The 13,969-nt window shown below is 53.8% G+C and overlaps 5 protein-coding genes across 5 annotated transcripts; 1 reads left to right on the forward strand and 4 right to left on the reverse strand.

Moving 5' to 3' along the window:
* Positions 1–23: 23 nt before the first annotated feature.
* On the reverse strand, positions 24–2,464 carry BO70DRAFT_309005 (chaperonin-containing T-complex alpha subunit TCP1). The gene is made up of 6 exons (XM_025540119.1): positions 2,353–2,464; positions 2,226–2,273; positions 2,079–2,164; positions 1,916–2,020; positions 818–1,852; positions 24–757 (listed from the first exon to the last, which is right to left on the reverse strand). The coding sequence occupies exons 1-6, from the start codon at positions 2,393–2,395 to the stop codon at positions 374–376; spliced, it is 1,701 nt and encodes a 566-aa protein (XP_025402186.1). The 5' UTR covers positions 2,396–2,464; the 3' UTR covers positions 24–373.
* A 129-nt stretch (positions 2,465–2,593) lies between these two features.
* BO70DRAFT_309007 (proline--tRNA ligase) lies at positions 2,594–5,058 on the forward strand. Its single transcript, XM_025540120.1, has 4 exons — positions 2,594–3,043; positions 3,096–3,265; positions 3,331–4,586; positions 4,654–5,058. Exons 1-4 carry the CDS (start codon positions 2,675–2,677, stop codon positions 4,662–4,664), a joined length of 1,806 nt encoding a protein of 601 aa, XP_025402187.1. The 5' UTR covers positions 2,594–2,674; the 3' UTR covers positions 4,665–5,058.
* Positions 5,059–5,769: 711 nt separating this feature from the next.
* Positions 5,770–8,413, reverse strand: BO70DRAFT_158225 (uncharacterized protein). The gene has a single exon (XM_025538259.1). It carries the CDS (start codon positions 7,950–7,952, stop codon positions 5,835–5,837), a length of 2,118 nt encoding a protein of 705 aa, XP_025402188.1. The 5' UTR covers positions 7,953–8,413; the 3' UTR covers positions 5,770–5,834.
* Positions 8,414–11,033: 2,620 nt separating this feature from the next.
* BO70DRAFT_158252 (uncharacterized protein) lies at positions 11,034–11,799 on the reverse strand. The gene is made up of 2 exons (XM_025538260.1): positions 11,531–11,799; positions 11,034–11,445 (listed from the first exon to the last, which is right to left on the reverse strand). The coding sequence occupies exons 1-2, from the start codon at positions 11,606–11,608 to the stop codon at positions 11,050–11,052; spliced, it is 474 nt and encodes a 157-aa protein (XP_025402189.1). The 5' UTR covers positions 11,609–11,799; the 3' UTR covers positions 11,034–11,049.
* Positions 11,800–11,991: 192 nt separating this feature from the next.
* On the reverse strand, positions 11,992–13,039 carry BO70DRAFT_285703 (3' exoribonuclease family protein; the record flags this gene model as incomplete). The annotated part of the gene is made up of 2 exons (XM_025539174.1): positions 11,992–12,827; positions 12,901–13,039. The coding sequence occupies 2 exons, from the start codon at positions 13,037–13,039 to the stop codon at positions 11,992–11,994; spliced, it is 975 nt and encodes a 324-aa protein (XP_025402190.1).
* Between the last annotated feature and the right edge of the window lie 930 nt (positions 13,040–13,969).

Here is a 13,969-nt window from a genome sequence, read left to right on the forward strand (position 1 = left end):
GAGTAGTGGTATCTACATGTTGTATACTCAGGCTTCAGGCTAGACCCCTAGGGTACCGGTACCATCAAGTCCCCAAGCCCATCCACAAGATCGATCTATACCTTACCTTATCAAATACATCCATACGACCAGACAGACTACCAAGAATTTATTCATCAAGACCAGGTACGTAGATTTGTACTCATGAGAATGTTATTATACTTTTTTCTCTCCATCCCTTTACCCACCCTAGTCTAGATAGAACTCCTCACCAGAAGGATAGCCGGAATAGGTAGCGTGGCGTACGTAGCACGATAGTGACGATGATGATGATGGTGTGTGCAAGAGAAGAGGTTAGCGGACAGAGCGAACAGAGCAGACAGGACGGACACGTTTAGTGACCGTGTCCATCATCCTGGCTGACCTCGGGGTCCAACTTGATCATGGTATCAATACGCATAATGGCGATGCAAGCCTCGACGGCACTCTTGAGCTGCTTGATCTTGCCCATGGAGGGCTCCAGAACACCGGCCTTGAGGGCGTCGTGGACGCGACCCTTCGTCAGGTCGAGACCGTAGTTGCGGTAGGTCTTCTTCTTGGCGATGGCCTTCTCTTCCTCGTTGGCGTCGCCGTCCTGGACGCGCTGGGAGAGAGCGTGGCGGACACGTAGCTGGGCGACGAGCTCCGAGGAGTCCTTGGCGGCGTTGACGGCCAGGGTCTTGGGGACGGTCAGGAGAGATTGGGCGAATTCGCCGATGGCGAGTTGCTCCCGGGAGCCCTGGAAGGGTTAGTTGGGTGGTAGAGGAAGAGGGGGGGAGGGGGGGAGGGGGGGACGTACGACTGTGACTGCGAACTCCTCAAGGTAGATGTGAAGAGCCGTCTCAACGGCACCACCGCCGGGCACGATGCTACCACTCTCCAGAGTGCGCTTGACAGCACATAGAGAGTCGTGCACGGAACGCTCCATCTCATCCAAGCTGAAGTCGTTGGCACCGCGCAGGATGATGGAAGCAGCGGTGTGGACCTTGGTGCCCCGGACCAGGATACACTCGTCGTCGGATATCCGCTCCTGCACGACCTCCTCGGCATGTCCCAGGTTGGCGGCGTCGAACTTCTCATCACCGTTGAGGTCAGAGAGTGTGCTGACCAAGGTAGCACCGGTAGCCTTGGCAATACGTCTCAGATCCTCCTTCTTGCAGCGGCGGACGGCCATGGCACCTCTCTCAACGAAGAGCTTGAGGACCATGTCGTCGATACCCTTAGTCGTGAAAACGACATTAGCACCCGACTTGAGGATCATCTCCACACGCTCGAGCACAATGCCGGCTTCTCTCTGGCGGATCTTCTCCAGCTGATCGGGGTCTTCGACTGTGATCTGAACGCCAAGCTTCATTCTCTCCTTCTGCAGGTTCATGTCGAGACAAGCAATCTTCGCATCGGTCACCCGGGTCTTCATGGCCTGGGAAGCGACGGTGCAGTTCAGGGCATAGCCGTTAACGAGCACCGACTCGGTGCCACTCTTTCCGTGCGCCTTCAGCAGGTTCACGGCCTTGACCGGGTATTTGACCTCGTTCCTCTGGTTGGTGCTCTTGACCAGCAGCATGGCATCAACAACCATGTTGGCGAAGAAATCGCTGTCGGAGCCGATGATCTTGCTGGACATGGAGGTCTTCGCAATGTTGACCAAGCTGTCCTTTCCCAGTGTCTCAACCTTCGTGGCGATGTTCTCGTTCATGTACTTGACGGCTTCCCTCAGGGCTAGTCTGTAACCGGTGATGATAGTTGTGGGGTGTATGCGGTTCTTCATCAACTCGTTGGCGCGTCGTAGGAGTTCGGCAGCAATGAGAACGACAGAGGTAGTGCCATCGCCAACCTAGACTGGTGTAAACGTTGTGCCTATAAAAAAGGAGGGGGGTAGCAAAATGGCGGGACCGACCTCCTTATCCTGTTGTTGGGCCAGATCCACTAGGATCTTTCCAGCGGGGTGCTCGATGTCGAGGAGACTCAGAATGGTGGCACCGTCGTTGGTGACGGTGACATCCTAAAAGACCGTCAGGGAGCTGTTCTGAACCAACGCGGGGTCGAGGCCAATTGCGTACACCGATATCATCCACCATCATCTTATCCAGGCCGGAGGGACCGAACGAGCTCTTGACGACATTTGCGATCGCCTGCGTGGCGAGCACTACACGGTCATCAGTACGCGGACCATCGACTAGAGATGATCGGAAATCGTCATTGCATACCGTTCTGCTCCCGCACATCAGCGCCGGTGATTTTCTGCCCACCCAAGACTGTGCGAGATTGGTCAGTGATGGATCCCAGGAGAGGGGGGCGGGGGGGGAGGGGGGAGGGGGGAGGGGACGGGCTCACAGAGAGTGTCCGCATTCCGCGGCTGCTCGAAGATGCCTGCCATGGTTGTGCGAGGGAGAGGGAAGGAGGTGGAGGGCGAAAAGACGAGCTCCTGAAGCAGCAGCTGCAGTTGCTGGACTGGACGCGGCGAGTCTCTCCAGTTCTCCTTTGCGCTAAAAGTTCTGCCGGCCCCGGGCGGTCAAGATTTGCAGATGCATCCCACTTTGACTCAAGAACAGCCCCTCACTCTCCCCCCTCGGCCCTCTCTCGTCTGCTTCCATCCCCCTCCTGTTTCTCCTCCTCTCTATCCCCCCCTCAATCCTGCGAAGGCCTCTCTCCCACCATGGCCAGCCAAACTCCCGCCGATGCCGCCGTCCCCGTCGAGCAGGCCACCCTTCCTGATCGCACCCAGAACCCCGCCGACGCCGATGCCGCTGCCCCTCAGGGAGAGTCCAAGAATGCCGCGAAGAAGGCTGCAAAGCTAGCCAAGATGGCTGCCGACAAGGCCGAGAAGGCTGCGAACAAGGCCGCCGGCAAGCAGGAGCCCAAGAAGCCCGCTGCCCCCAAGGCCCCCAAGAAGAAGATCGAGGGTGCCGCTTTGATCGGTATCGATGTCTCCAAGGAGGAGGATTTCCCCGGCTGGTACCAGCAGGTTCTCACCAAGGGTGACATGCTGGACTACTACGACGTCTCGGGATGTTTCATTCTCAAGGTGGGTTGCCGTTTCCGCCCGACCGCACGGCCTATACTGATATGCGCGCCAGCCCGCCTCGTACTCCATCTGGGAGGAGATCCAGCAGTGGTTCAACGGATACATCAAGAAGATGGGCGTCAAGAACTGCTCCTTCCCTCTTTTCGTGTCGGAGGATGTTCTGCAGCGGGAGAAGGACCACATTGAGGGTTTCGCCGCCGAAGTCGCTTGGGTCACGCACGCGTATGAATCCTTATCTCGATGACTCCGATTAGACAGGTTTACTGATACCCCCCGGTCTGGTGCAGCGGTTCCACCCCTCTGGAGAAGAAGATCGCCATCCGTCCTACCTCGGAGACTGTCATGTACCCCTACTACGCCAAGTGGATCAGAAGTCACCGTGACTTGCCTCTCAAGCTCAACCAGTGGAACTCCGTCGTCCGTTGGGAGTTCAAGCACCCCCAGCCTTTCCTCAGAACCAGAGAGTTCCTGTGGCAGGAGGGCCACACCGCGCACCTGACCCAGGATGCCGCCCACGAGGAAGTCCTGCAGATCCTCGACCTCTACGCTCGTATCTACGAGGAGCTCCTGGCTGTCCCCGTCGTCAAGGGTCAGAAGACCGAGAAGGAGAAGTTTGCCGGTGGTCTCTACACCACCACCGTTGAGGGCTACATCCCTGCCACCGGTCGTGGTATCCAGGGTGGTACCTCCCACGGTCTGGGCCAGAACTTCAGTAAGATGTTCGGCATCACCGTCGAGGACCCCTCCACCAAGGGCGATGAGAAGAAGCCCCCTCTCCACGTCTGGCAGAACTCCTGGGGTCTGTCCACCCGTACTCTGGGTGTCATGACCATGATCCACAGTGATAACCGTGGTCTGGTCCTCCCCCCTCGTGTCGCGGAAACCCAGACCATCATCGTCCCTGTTGGTATCACCGCCAAGACCTCCGACGAGGACCGCGCGAAGCTTTACGCCGAGATCGACGGCCTCGTCGACACCCTCAAGGCCGCTGGCGTTCGCGCCGACAGCGACCTGAGAGACGGATACTCTCCCGGCTGGAAGTTCAACGAGTGGGAGCTCCGTGGTATCCCCCTGCGTCTCGAGTTCGGCCCCGGTGAGCTGGCGGGTGGCTTCGTCACCGCCGCTCGTCGTGACATCCCCGGCAAGGAAGGCAAGGCCCCCATCCAGATCTCCGAGCTGGCGACTGCCGTGCCCGCCCTCCTGGAGACCATCCAGGCCGATCTCTTCAAGCGCGCGGACGACGAATACCGCTCCCACCGCAAGATCATCACCAACTGGGACGATTTCACCCCCGCCCTCAACGACAAGAACGTCTGCATCATCCCCTTCTGTCTGACCGAGGAGTGTGAGGACCAGATCAAGGACATGAGTGCCCGCAAGGCCGAGGAGGACTCCGGCGAGGCCCAGGATTCCCGCGCCCCCAGCATGGGTGCCAAGTCTCTCTGCATCCCCTTCGACCAGCCCGAGGGCATCATCCCCGGCGAGACCAAGTGTACCAACCCCAAGTGTGACCGCTTCGCTGAGAAGTGGTGTATGTTCGGACGTAAGCACCCCGCCGCTACTGTTTGTTCCCTTTCCTCCAACCACCAACTAACCCAATCCACCCCCAGGCTCGTACTAAGCGCGATGTTATCATGTTGGACCCGGATACCCACCCACCCGGTTCCTTACTATGACATGACTGTTATGACTTTTCTTTCCTGCCCAATAACAAAGAAGTTACCACCGTCGGCGTTGTATTCATCCATCCATTCATCCCAACGGGAGAACAAAAGAACGAGAGAAAGAAAGACGAAGATAAATCTACACAAGCTTCATAAAAAGAAATAAAAAACAACTTTATACAAGAAAGATAAAGAAATCTGTTGTAGATTGCATGAGGAATGAGAATGATGACGATGCGAGTTGAGTTGAGATATCTTTTTCGGGTTTGCCTCCCTACCTACCTACCTACTTACCTACCTGTCTACCTACTTATCTACTATCCGATGTATGAAGTGCATGCAGCTAGCGGGTTGAATTGAAAGAATTAATTTTTTTTTTAAAAAAAAAGTCTTCAGGTTTGTAAAGTGTTTGTTCGGTTATTTGTAATATATTATTCTTATTGATTATGGGTAGATAATTGTAACTATGTAGTCGAAGTAGAAGTAAAGTAGAAAACACCAGTACCTGGACATTTCTGTTTCGGTTATAAGAAAAGAGAGAGAGAGAGAGAGAGAGAGAGAAGGGGAAGGAGAGAGTGAGATGGATGCGCTGGCAGCAACGCTATGCTGAAAATGAACAGCAAAGTAGGAAAGTTTCAAAAGAATGAAAGAATGAATGAATAGATAGTGCAGATAGGTAAGCTATGCAGAAGCTATGCAAGGAATGTATGTATGTAGTAGCTGAGAAGCTGGGAGGTCTTGTGAGTAAAGGAAGGAAGGAAGGAAGGAAGGAATGACACCGGTGTGGTGTGGTGTGGTGTGGTGTGTATGTATGTACGAAGAAAGAAAGAAAAGAGATCAGAGAGCCGTCTGGACAGTCAAGAGTAGGTCAAGTAAGGGGTCGCTTGTAGCGTTTCACGATTGCACTAGAGCTTTTTTGTGTGTTGTGTGTGGTCTGTTGCATGCATGGGAGGCATGGTTTGGTTTGGCTTGGTTTGGTAAGGAATGGAAGGGGTAAACCAAAGAAGAAGAAGAAGATGATGGTGGTGGTGGTGGTGGTGGTAGACTTGATGACAATGAGCTTCAGGAGCATTATTGCTTTTGCCGTCACTGTCCAGCCCCACCCAGAAACGAATCAAAGTAGGCCATTAACAAGACTGCGCCGAACAGGTCTCCCAAGACTGGGGCCCATTCCTCGAGGATGACCGGGAAGGCACATGCTCATCGGAGATGGTATTTCTCAGGGTGATGTTTGCGTTTGACTTGCGTGGCCAGCTCATGAGCCTGTAGGCGTTTCTGGGACTCGTGTTCCTGGTGACGAAGGTCACGTTATTCTGGTCGACGCCCTGGATGCAAAGCTGCGGCATGCCGACGCTGGGCAGTTGGATGATTTCCTCGTCGCTGTCGTCGGCTGAGAAGCTGGGCCGGGATGCGGAGGCTTGAGCACGCATGTAGAGAACGGATGGTGCTCTGCTTGAGGTTTCCGAGTTGTTGTACTTGTTGTTGGAGGGGTTGGGTTTTGTGGACATGGAAGAAACTAGGCTGCTGTTTTGTTGCGGGGCGCTTTTCAAGGCAGGGTTGGAGTTCTTCTCGGAGCGAAGGACTAGGTCCATGTATGTTACTGGCTCTTCAGGGTTGTCAATGGCTTGCTGTTTTTTCTCGCTGCCATTGTTGAAGAGCCCGAGTGAGGGCATCGGAGCATCGGTGTGTCTCCGGCGACTCGAGGTGTGCGAGTCCAGAATGGCTGTGGATGGAACGCTGGTGGAAATACTTTTGCGCTGGTCCGAGTCCCTTTGGTGCTTTTTGAATGAGCTTTTTCGGATTTGTTTCAAGAATTGGCCTTCTTTTGCGGAGACAACCCGATCCGGTCCTGAGACTGGGTGTAATGGCACATGGAGGGTTCTGTCAAAGGATTCTTGGGCCGGCGAAGGGGTAAGCGAAGGCTCCGAAGGGAAAGATATACGCTGGAAGGCCTCGTGGGAGTTGATCTCCCTGACGATGGCATCTTGAAGGGTTTCAAAAGTAGGATGTGGTGAGATGACATGCGTCGAAGCGTAGGCCTGCCTGAACAGATCCATCATCTCGGCAACCTTCTGGCTAGACTGAGGTAGGGGAGATGTGGACGTGGGAGTTCCCACTGGCAGAGGGCTGTTCATGATTTCTGCAATGCTGGGGGTTTGTTTCCCTTCGGTGGCACCTGGGGTCGGTGGCTGGATAGCACAGTGTGATATCTTCATAGCTGGCCTTCCTCGAGCTGCCAGTTTCGTATTGATGGAAAGGTCTCGGACATTCTTTTTGGTACCCTGCCGGGTAGACGTCGACGCACTTTGAATGTTCGGACCAGGGGATCTGTTTTCATTGGCACCGTCATCTCCTCTCATCGTCAAGGGCAGCGTTGGGCTGTCGGGCAAGGGCCTGCTGCTCCATTTATCGCCTTGTTTGTGAGCAGGAGGGACGCCCAAGTATGCACCAGAACCAGAATCAGCTTCATGGACTGCACTGTTTCCTTCTCCCAGTAGATCAGGGGCTGATGTGTAAGAACGAAGAGTGCTTCTCTGGAAGGCAATGTCTCTTGAAGAGCCAGGCCGTACATCTGCACGGAGCCGGGATCCTGCCAGACTGTCCGGGGAAGTTGACCTCGCCAATATGGTTCCCTTCGCACTTACATGGGGCTCATCCCGAGCCTTCGCTTTTGGCTCATACCTCTGAGAGGAAAGCTTCTGAAAGCGAAGAGGGGTAGTTCGGGTCCGCGCACTAGCACTGCGGGAGAGAGTGCTTTTGTTTCCAGGGATGTTTCTGTCTGCCACATCCTCCTGGTAAAGAGCCGAGACGGGACGTGAGTGCACTTTTTGCTTGAACACCATCCCTCTGAGGAACGGGACCATGTTCCGTTCAGCTATGTCTTCATTGTACGGTGTGATTGGCGACAAGGTGCTCGCGCATTGGATATGATACCGATGTGAAGAGAACAAGGCATCAAGCAAGTCCACATGTCGAGGGTTTTTCTCCGGAGACCTTTTCGAAGCACGTGAGGGTGGTGCCTGCGAACGAGAGGAGAGGGGCCGTGTTGGTATAGGATTGTGCTGGACCTCGAAATTCTCTTCTGTCTTCCTGAGTCGGTTCTCCCCGGTCATCTGCTGAGGGGTCTTCACATTCGGCAGGGCAAGAGAATCCCCATCGCTCCCTAGGCTACCTCGAGTATCACGATCGTCAGGGTGCGCCAGCGAAGCTTTGTCTGCATGGAAAAATCGTTTTAAGGCAACCATCTTAGATCCACAGTCGCCAGGTAGACTATGTGGATGGCCTTTACCTGGACTGTATGTTGCACAGAGATTTGACTAGGACACTCGGCTAGTCAGGGATTGAGTCTTCCCAGTAATAAAGATGACGATCAAGTCAATAAAGGGAGACCAGAACAGGAACAGAATCTCGAGCCGCTGTCATGATAGCGTTTAACTCATATCGAAGTGTCTCACAGGAGAAGCTTTCCGTACTCGAGAGACTGGAGGGGAGGAACAGAGGGGAGGGTTGGGAAGAGGAAGAGAAGCACCATCGACGAACGAAGGGTAAAGAGTCTACGTGGGATAGATAGGTGCCCGGTTCGCAGATCCGACAATTGTTCCTGTCTGTCTCTGGTATCAGGGGTAGGAGTGGTCCAGATGGTCCAGGTCTTCCGCGGTCCATCGCGAAAAGATGGGGCTGCGCCGACGGACGGGAGGGAACCAGTGGGAATTGGAAAAGCTAGCGAGACAGATGGGCATTACTATTACGCTTGTCACAATTGAAGGCCCTTGTCTCCGTGACGGTGGGCTACTTGGTCCCTAGTCCAAGGCGCGGACTGGTGTGATTATGCAGGTCTTCCCGCGCCCATTGTGATTCCCGCGGCCAGTGCCCTGCCAAACCGAGGCCGCATTGTTGCGTAGCAAACGTGCAGCAGCACCCTAACGTCCTCACAGACACTGTGCATAAACCTAGATAGAGGTTTGAGTCCACTTGACAGCAAGACCATTGAAATGGGATCTGCAAGTCTTGCAGGCTCGCAGCCTAGCCAGTATCCTGCCAGGAACGCGGATGGGATGGGACGCCGATTGCCAATATTAGCCCAAAGCCAGGCCTGACGTTTGCTGACCGGGCGAGGTGACGGCCACGATAGGCCGCGCAGACAGCGGGTGGGTCCTGGTCGAGGAGAGGCTGGAGAGGGCAGAGTTCATGGGAGGAAAAGACTGACGGGTTAGGGCCATTTTGGGGGGGGGGCCAAGGATCCGCACCAGTCAGCGGCCAGGAATTCGCGCTGGATGGAGCCCACGAACACCCATAAAATTAGCAGCGGGGGAGGATGGAAGTTATGAACGTGCTAGGGGCCCGATCAGGCAGTTGATCGGCCGTGAGCGGCGAGGTTGAGCGAACAGCTCCCGGCCGGCCAGAATGGGCGTGGAAATCGCCCCATAGCGATGTCGATTGACAGGGGGCAGCGCCTCCCATCTTAGTCTCGGGGGAGGGGAGAGAGAGGCGTCAGTTCCGTTGAACTCGATTCGACTCGATTCGACTTGACTTGACTCGGCACGACAGGGTTGGATCCTTCGTGACACTGACACTGACACTGACAGCAGTGGACTTCTGTGATTTGATTAGTTGTTCCACTAGCTAGATACCCTCCTTTTCTCCTCTTCTCTCTGGTACAAGTGGGAGCAATGTCTCACCGCGCAAAGCTAAATCCAGGACCGCAGCACTGCAGTTGATCTGGAGACTCGGAGAGGGCAAAGACTGCTAAGAGTCCTCCAAATTCGAGTCACCAAGTCCCCATGCCAGTCCACTGGGATGGAGCCTCCGATCGTGCGCGCATCACAGGGTCTGAAACACCGAAGCGCGATGGTTCCAATCTTGTTGGGGGCAAGATGCGATGGACCCAGGAAGCCTAGCAGGCTCATCCTTTAGCAGGTTGGGAGAGTTGAAGGCCAGCAGATGCCGAAATGATGGTTGAGCGTATTTCATTACGGCATGCACGTTACGTACGGTACGCAGTACTCCGTACAGTACTGGAGCACTGGCCTAGAAGAGGGGGGGGGGTTGTAACTATACGGAGTAATTACGCATTACTAACCGGAAGGAAATCCGGAATTCGAATTCCCCCCCCGGATATGATGCCTGATTAAGAAGTCATCGATCTATCAAGAGAGGGGGATTTTCTCTCGCTGTTGGCCCATCAAGGAGATCAGCTCCGTGAAAATCCATCTGCCTGGTCTGCCATCTATCTACTTCGTATCTAGTCTATCTAAAGTAGAGAGATACATTTACCGGCCCTGTCAACAATACACTAAAGTCCAATATCTACGCCGCATTATATCTACTCGAAACCGATCCACCCGGGCCAAGCATCTCTGCCCTATCTATCTAGTAGGGCCAGGAACAAAGGGTTGAATCACCATGGTAGCGTTGGAGATCTGGTCTAGAGCGAACTCCCTATCTAGTAGATACTAACTATAATCCCCCTTGAGCCTTAAGCCCTCCGTTCGACGGGTTGGATAGATTGCTTGTACATATTGTCTATCAGCCGCGCAATTTAATAGACTGGGGTCATGACTCGCGATTCATGAGAAGGGGGGAAACAAATCCCTTGGGTGTGATCGGGATCGTATGATCCCTCGCAGCTGGTTGGGAACCTAGTATGGTATCTAGATGCGACTTTGCTTGTCTCGTGGGGACGTCAAACAAAGATCCTTTCTATTAGTACCTGATGCTGCGCCATCTCAAGTGATATCCGGATAATTAAATACCAGGCAACGAGCCGTTTTCATCATTTTCGGATGAAAAAGATCCCACTGTCACGAAGCGCTGAGTGTCCGGTGTCCACAGCGATATATCTGTTACCCTTGACCCTGGGTGAAACCCACAATAACACTTCCGAGCAAAAGCAGCCATTTCGACCAGTTGTCTGCGCACCCCGAAAGGTGTTGGCAGTAATCTCTGTCAGTGGCCCGAAGATCCAGGTGTAGTTCAAGCCCTGCAGGGGGCGCGCTGCATCCGTTCGCGGAGGGCGATGTGCTCGGGGCTCTGATTGTGACCGCACTACAGCTACGGTAGAGGGAGTAGAAGAAGCCTAAGTTCCTTTCATTGTCCTCACGAGAGATGACCACAGTATCATTCCACCGTCAGCGGGCATATGGAAACCAGGCTCAACAAAAGAACCGGTCCAAGGAGAAATAAGAGATACAAAGCCCAATTCCCCAAAGTCTCCCCAGATATTCCTCCCAGAGCATCACCGAAAAACAACTCTCCAATCCCTCGTCCGTGTCAGAAGCCAAGTTCCCCCCGTGCAGATGCCAAGCTCGTGAAAGCAGCAAAGTCCATGTATTCGTCCGACTTTCACTCCTCCTTGACTGAAGCGTCATCGTTATCCTGAGAGGCAGATCCGTGATCGCTTAGATCAACGGTCTCGTCGTCATCCGACTCGGGCTTGACGACCTTCTTCTTACCCTTGGTGGTGGGTTTTTTCTTCTTGGCCGAAGAGCTGGTGTCAGCGGCATCATCATCCCCGGGGCGCTTGAGATTGGCCTTTCCGCCCTTGGCACCCTGCTTCTTCACGGGGGTCGACGCGGGAGTCGAAGCCGCACTGCTCTCGGCAGCAGGCTCGCCACGCTTCACGTCGACCTTGCCGTCAGCGCCAACGAAAGCCTCCAGCCGTTTCTTGAGACGAGAGAATCTCATGCGAGCGGCATTCTCGTTCAGATCAGTGGCTGCGGTGACGGCCTTCCAGTCAACCTGTGGGAGACAATGTTAGTATGTGTTTTTGTGGAAGCGGGTTGACTCGGTGGTGTCTCTTTGGCCTCGGGTGAGGAAATCTTACCGAGGTGAAGTCAGACTTCAGGAGACAGACATAGAGAAAGAGGGTATTGGTGTCTGGAACTGCCAGCTTAGGAGGCATGGTTGATGTAAGACTTGGTAGTTTAGGTGTGTCTGGTGTAGGGAGTGGGTAGGTTGATATCACGTGGACAAGTAGTGCAGAAGGTAGGTTACTAGGAATGACTGCGAAGGCGAAGTGAGATGTAGGTGAGAAAGATTCAAGGACAAAGAGGGGGGTGGACGCTGAACTTATAAGATCCAGTTGCTGGATTCACTGAAGAACATGGCGGCTAATGTCGTCGGTACTGTTGTTGGTGCGTTGCGCGAACCGGATGAGAGAAAATAGCACAGAACGGTAACAAGAGAAAACAAAGTCAGGGATCCCAGGGGCCATTGTATTCAAAGCTAAGGTACTGAAGGATATATGGTATTGATCAACGCCGTTTTTTTGAAGTCCGGGTCTCATTATGCTGCATTTCCACCAAGCATCAAGCCAGCGAATCTCTCAGCGGACTCTTTCACAGCTTCGGCTAGGACCGTATGAGCCCCTCGAGCTGCATTCACCGCTCCATCAATCAGAGCTTCATGTCCGAGGTTCTTGTCGTCAGTTCCCAAGGACGCCTTCGAGTGGTCGCCCTTGAGCCAGATTTCTGTGATTTCGTCCCGGGAGGGCATATATGCCACAGCACAGGCAGAAAGAATAGACTTGTGCTCGGCCGGGTCCGTATCGAGCATCAGCTTCGGGCTTGATGTTTCCCCCTCTGCTGTCTCATCGGAGACAATGGCAGCCACACCACCCGCCACCAGGTCGAGACAGTCGATCCGAGCATCGGCAATTGCCGCAGATGCAGCAGTGATGCACCCAGCCAGCACGTTCATCATTCCCCAAGGAGCATCATGTGAATCGGGAGCGTCGCCCCACCAGCGGTCGTCTTCGGCTTCTAGAATGGTGATTGTGATGTCCAGTCCACTTTTCGGCCAGCGTTCGGCAACAATCACACCTCTGAGGGCCGTCTCCAAATGCACACCCAGGTCCCGTTCACTGGCATCCCGGATATGTCCTTTCCGCTGGCGGGCAGCAAACGGCGCATACTTGACATGGGTTGTGAGGACAAGGTTCGGGGAGAAGCTGGCCGATCGTGGAAGGGGTTTGGGTCCATGAACTGTACAAGCAAGCTTCAAAGCGGAGGAGGGCGGGATCAAGGATTGAGGAGACGAGCGAGCCGCAGCAAGAGAGGCGGAAGGTTCGAACTCCAGGTATGCGGAGCCAGATGCCGAAGGAATCAGGCCAGTTTTCAGGACTGAAATTGAAGGTAGGTCAGTTATCATTCCATACGGGTTCCAGATGCTTGAAAAGAGTCAAGTAATCCTTACAGAGCTTCCGCAATTCGTTCGGCTGCCTTTCACGCTGTGGTCTTCCTGTAGAAATGCCAGAGGCGGACTTCAGAGACGAGGCGAAAACCGCCGGCCTCGTGCCGCTAGGCGGCCCATTGATTCTTCGTCTGTCAGTCATTACACATGACTTGGCAGCCTCTTACCAGCGCGACAAGCGATTGAGGAACTGGATAGCCAAGCCGGGCGCAGTTCGACGTCGTCGTCGGCGAAGCGGGCATCTCCAATTTTGAGGGCCGTTTGCAGTGTTTGCAGCGCGGGCGGGGGCCGCGGCGCCGGCGCCATCTTTTTCCTTTTTCTCCTTCTTCAACCTTCGTTTTTCGCTTCGCCTTGCTCTTTCTCTTTTTCCCACACACGGCACCTGCGTGTCGGAGCAATCCGTCTTTTATGTTGAGACCTGCTTTTCCCACGTCGACCAACTTGATCCTCTGCATGCTTGCATGCAACTAACCCGTATAATGTGAGCATCCCCCAATCTACCCCCCCCTGCTACAACACACTTGCATGATGAACAAGATCCAAAAATCTTTTACGTTCTGGCGACAAATAAATGGGCCTGAACAAACATGCATCACCATCTGATCATTCCTTCAAATACCTTTTTGGTCTCCATTCATATGCCTGAATAGCTTCGCTGACAGCTATCCAAGACAGGATCGTAGCTTGCAAAGGGCTTTCAACCACCCCGTGAAATAATTAACTGGTATGCTTCCCTCGCTCTCCCCTTTCCCAATCAATTCACGTTTCACCTTCCCCCCTCCCAACTGGGACATCCTTTCATGATGAGAAAAATTTTTTCAGTTCTGCTTCTGCAAAAACCTTGAAGATAGCAAAATACCTTACCAAAAACTCCTGATCCAATTGGATAAACCCTACTCGAACTGTTCGCACTCGCTTCGTTAGCTCAACCAAGCTTACTAACAGCTTTCAAGACCCCAGGTACTCTATTGTAAAAACAAATAATAAAAAAAATCTACACGACAAATCCCAAATCCATCCACCATCAATAACTAGGTATGCTTAGCATCTCATTTTATTACACCACAACACC

This window comes from Aspergillus heteromorphus, assembly GCF_003184545.1.
Source record: "Aspergillus heteromorphus CBS 117.55 chromosome Unknown BO70scaffold_4, whole genome shotgun sequence".
NCBI lineage: Eukaryota > Fungi > Ascomycota > Eurotiomycetes > Eurotiales > Aspergillaceae > Aspergillus > Aspergillus heteromorphus.

What these genes read in the sequence shown, in the direction of transcription:
- BO70DRAFT_309005 (XM_025540119.1), bottom strand. Translation starts at nt 2,395, where the DNA reads ATGGCAGGCATCTTCGAGCAGCCGCGGAATGCGGACACTCTCT. An exon ending in GCGGAATGCGGACACTCTCT is followed by an intron (nt 2,274 to 2,352) that starts GTGAGCCCGTCC and finishes AATCTCGCACAG; the next exon opens with TCTTGGGTGGGCAGAAAATC. An exon ending in CCCAACAACAGGATAAGGAG is followed by an intron (nt 1,853 to 1,915) that starts GTCGGTCCCGCC and finishes ACACCAGTCTAG; the next exon opens with GTTGGCGATGGCACTACCTC.
- BO70DRAFT_309007 (XM_025540120.1), top strand. Translation starts at nt 2,675, where the DNA reads ATGGCCAGCCAAACTCCCGCCGATGCCGCCGTCCCCGTCGAGCAGGCC. An exon ending in CGGGATGTTTCATTCTCAAG is followed by an intron (nt 3,044 to 3,095) that starts GTGGGTTGCCGT and finishes TATGCGCGCCAG; the next exon opens with CCCGCCTCGTACTCCATCTG. An exon ending in GTCGCTTGGGTCACGCACGC is followed by an intron (nt 3,266 to 3,330) that starts GTATGAATCCTT and finishes GGTCTGGTGCAG; the next exon opens with CGGTTCCACCCCTCTGGAGA.
- BO70DRAFT_158225 (XM_025538259.1), bottom strand. Translation starts at nt 7,952, where the DNA reads ATGGTTGCCTTAAAACGATTTTTCCATGCAGACAAAGCTTCGCTGGCG.
- BO70DRAFT_158252 (XM_025538260.1), bottom strand. Translation starts at nt 11,608, where the DNA reads ATGCCTCCTAAGCTGGCAGTTCCAGACACCAATACCCTCTTTCTCTAT. An exon ending in TGAAGTCTGACTTCACCTCG is followed by an intron (nt 11,446 to 11,530) that starts GTAAGATTTCCT and finishes TGTCTCCCACAG; the next exon opens with GTTGACTGGAAGGCCGTCAC.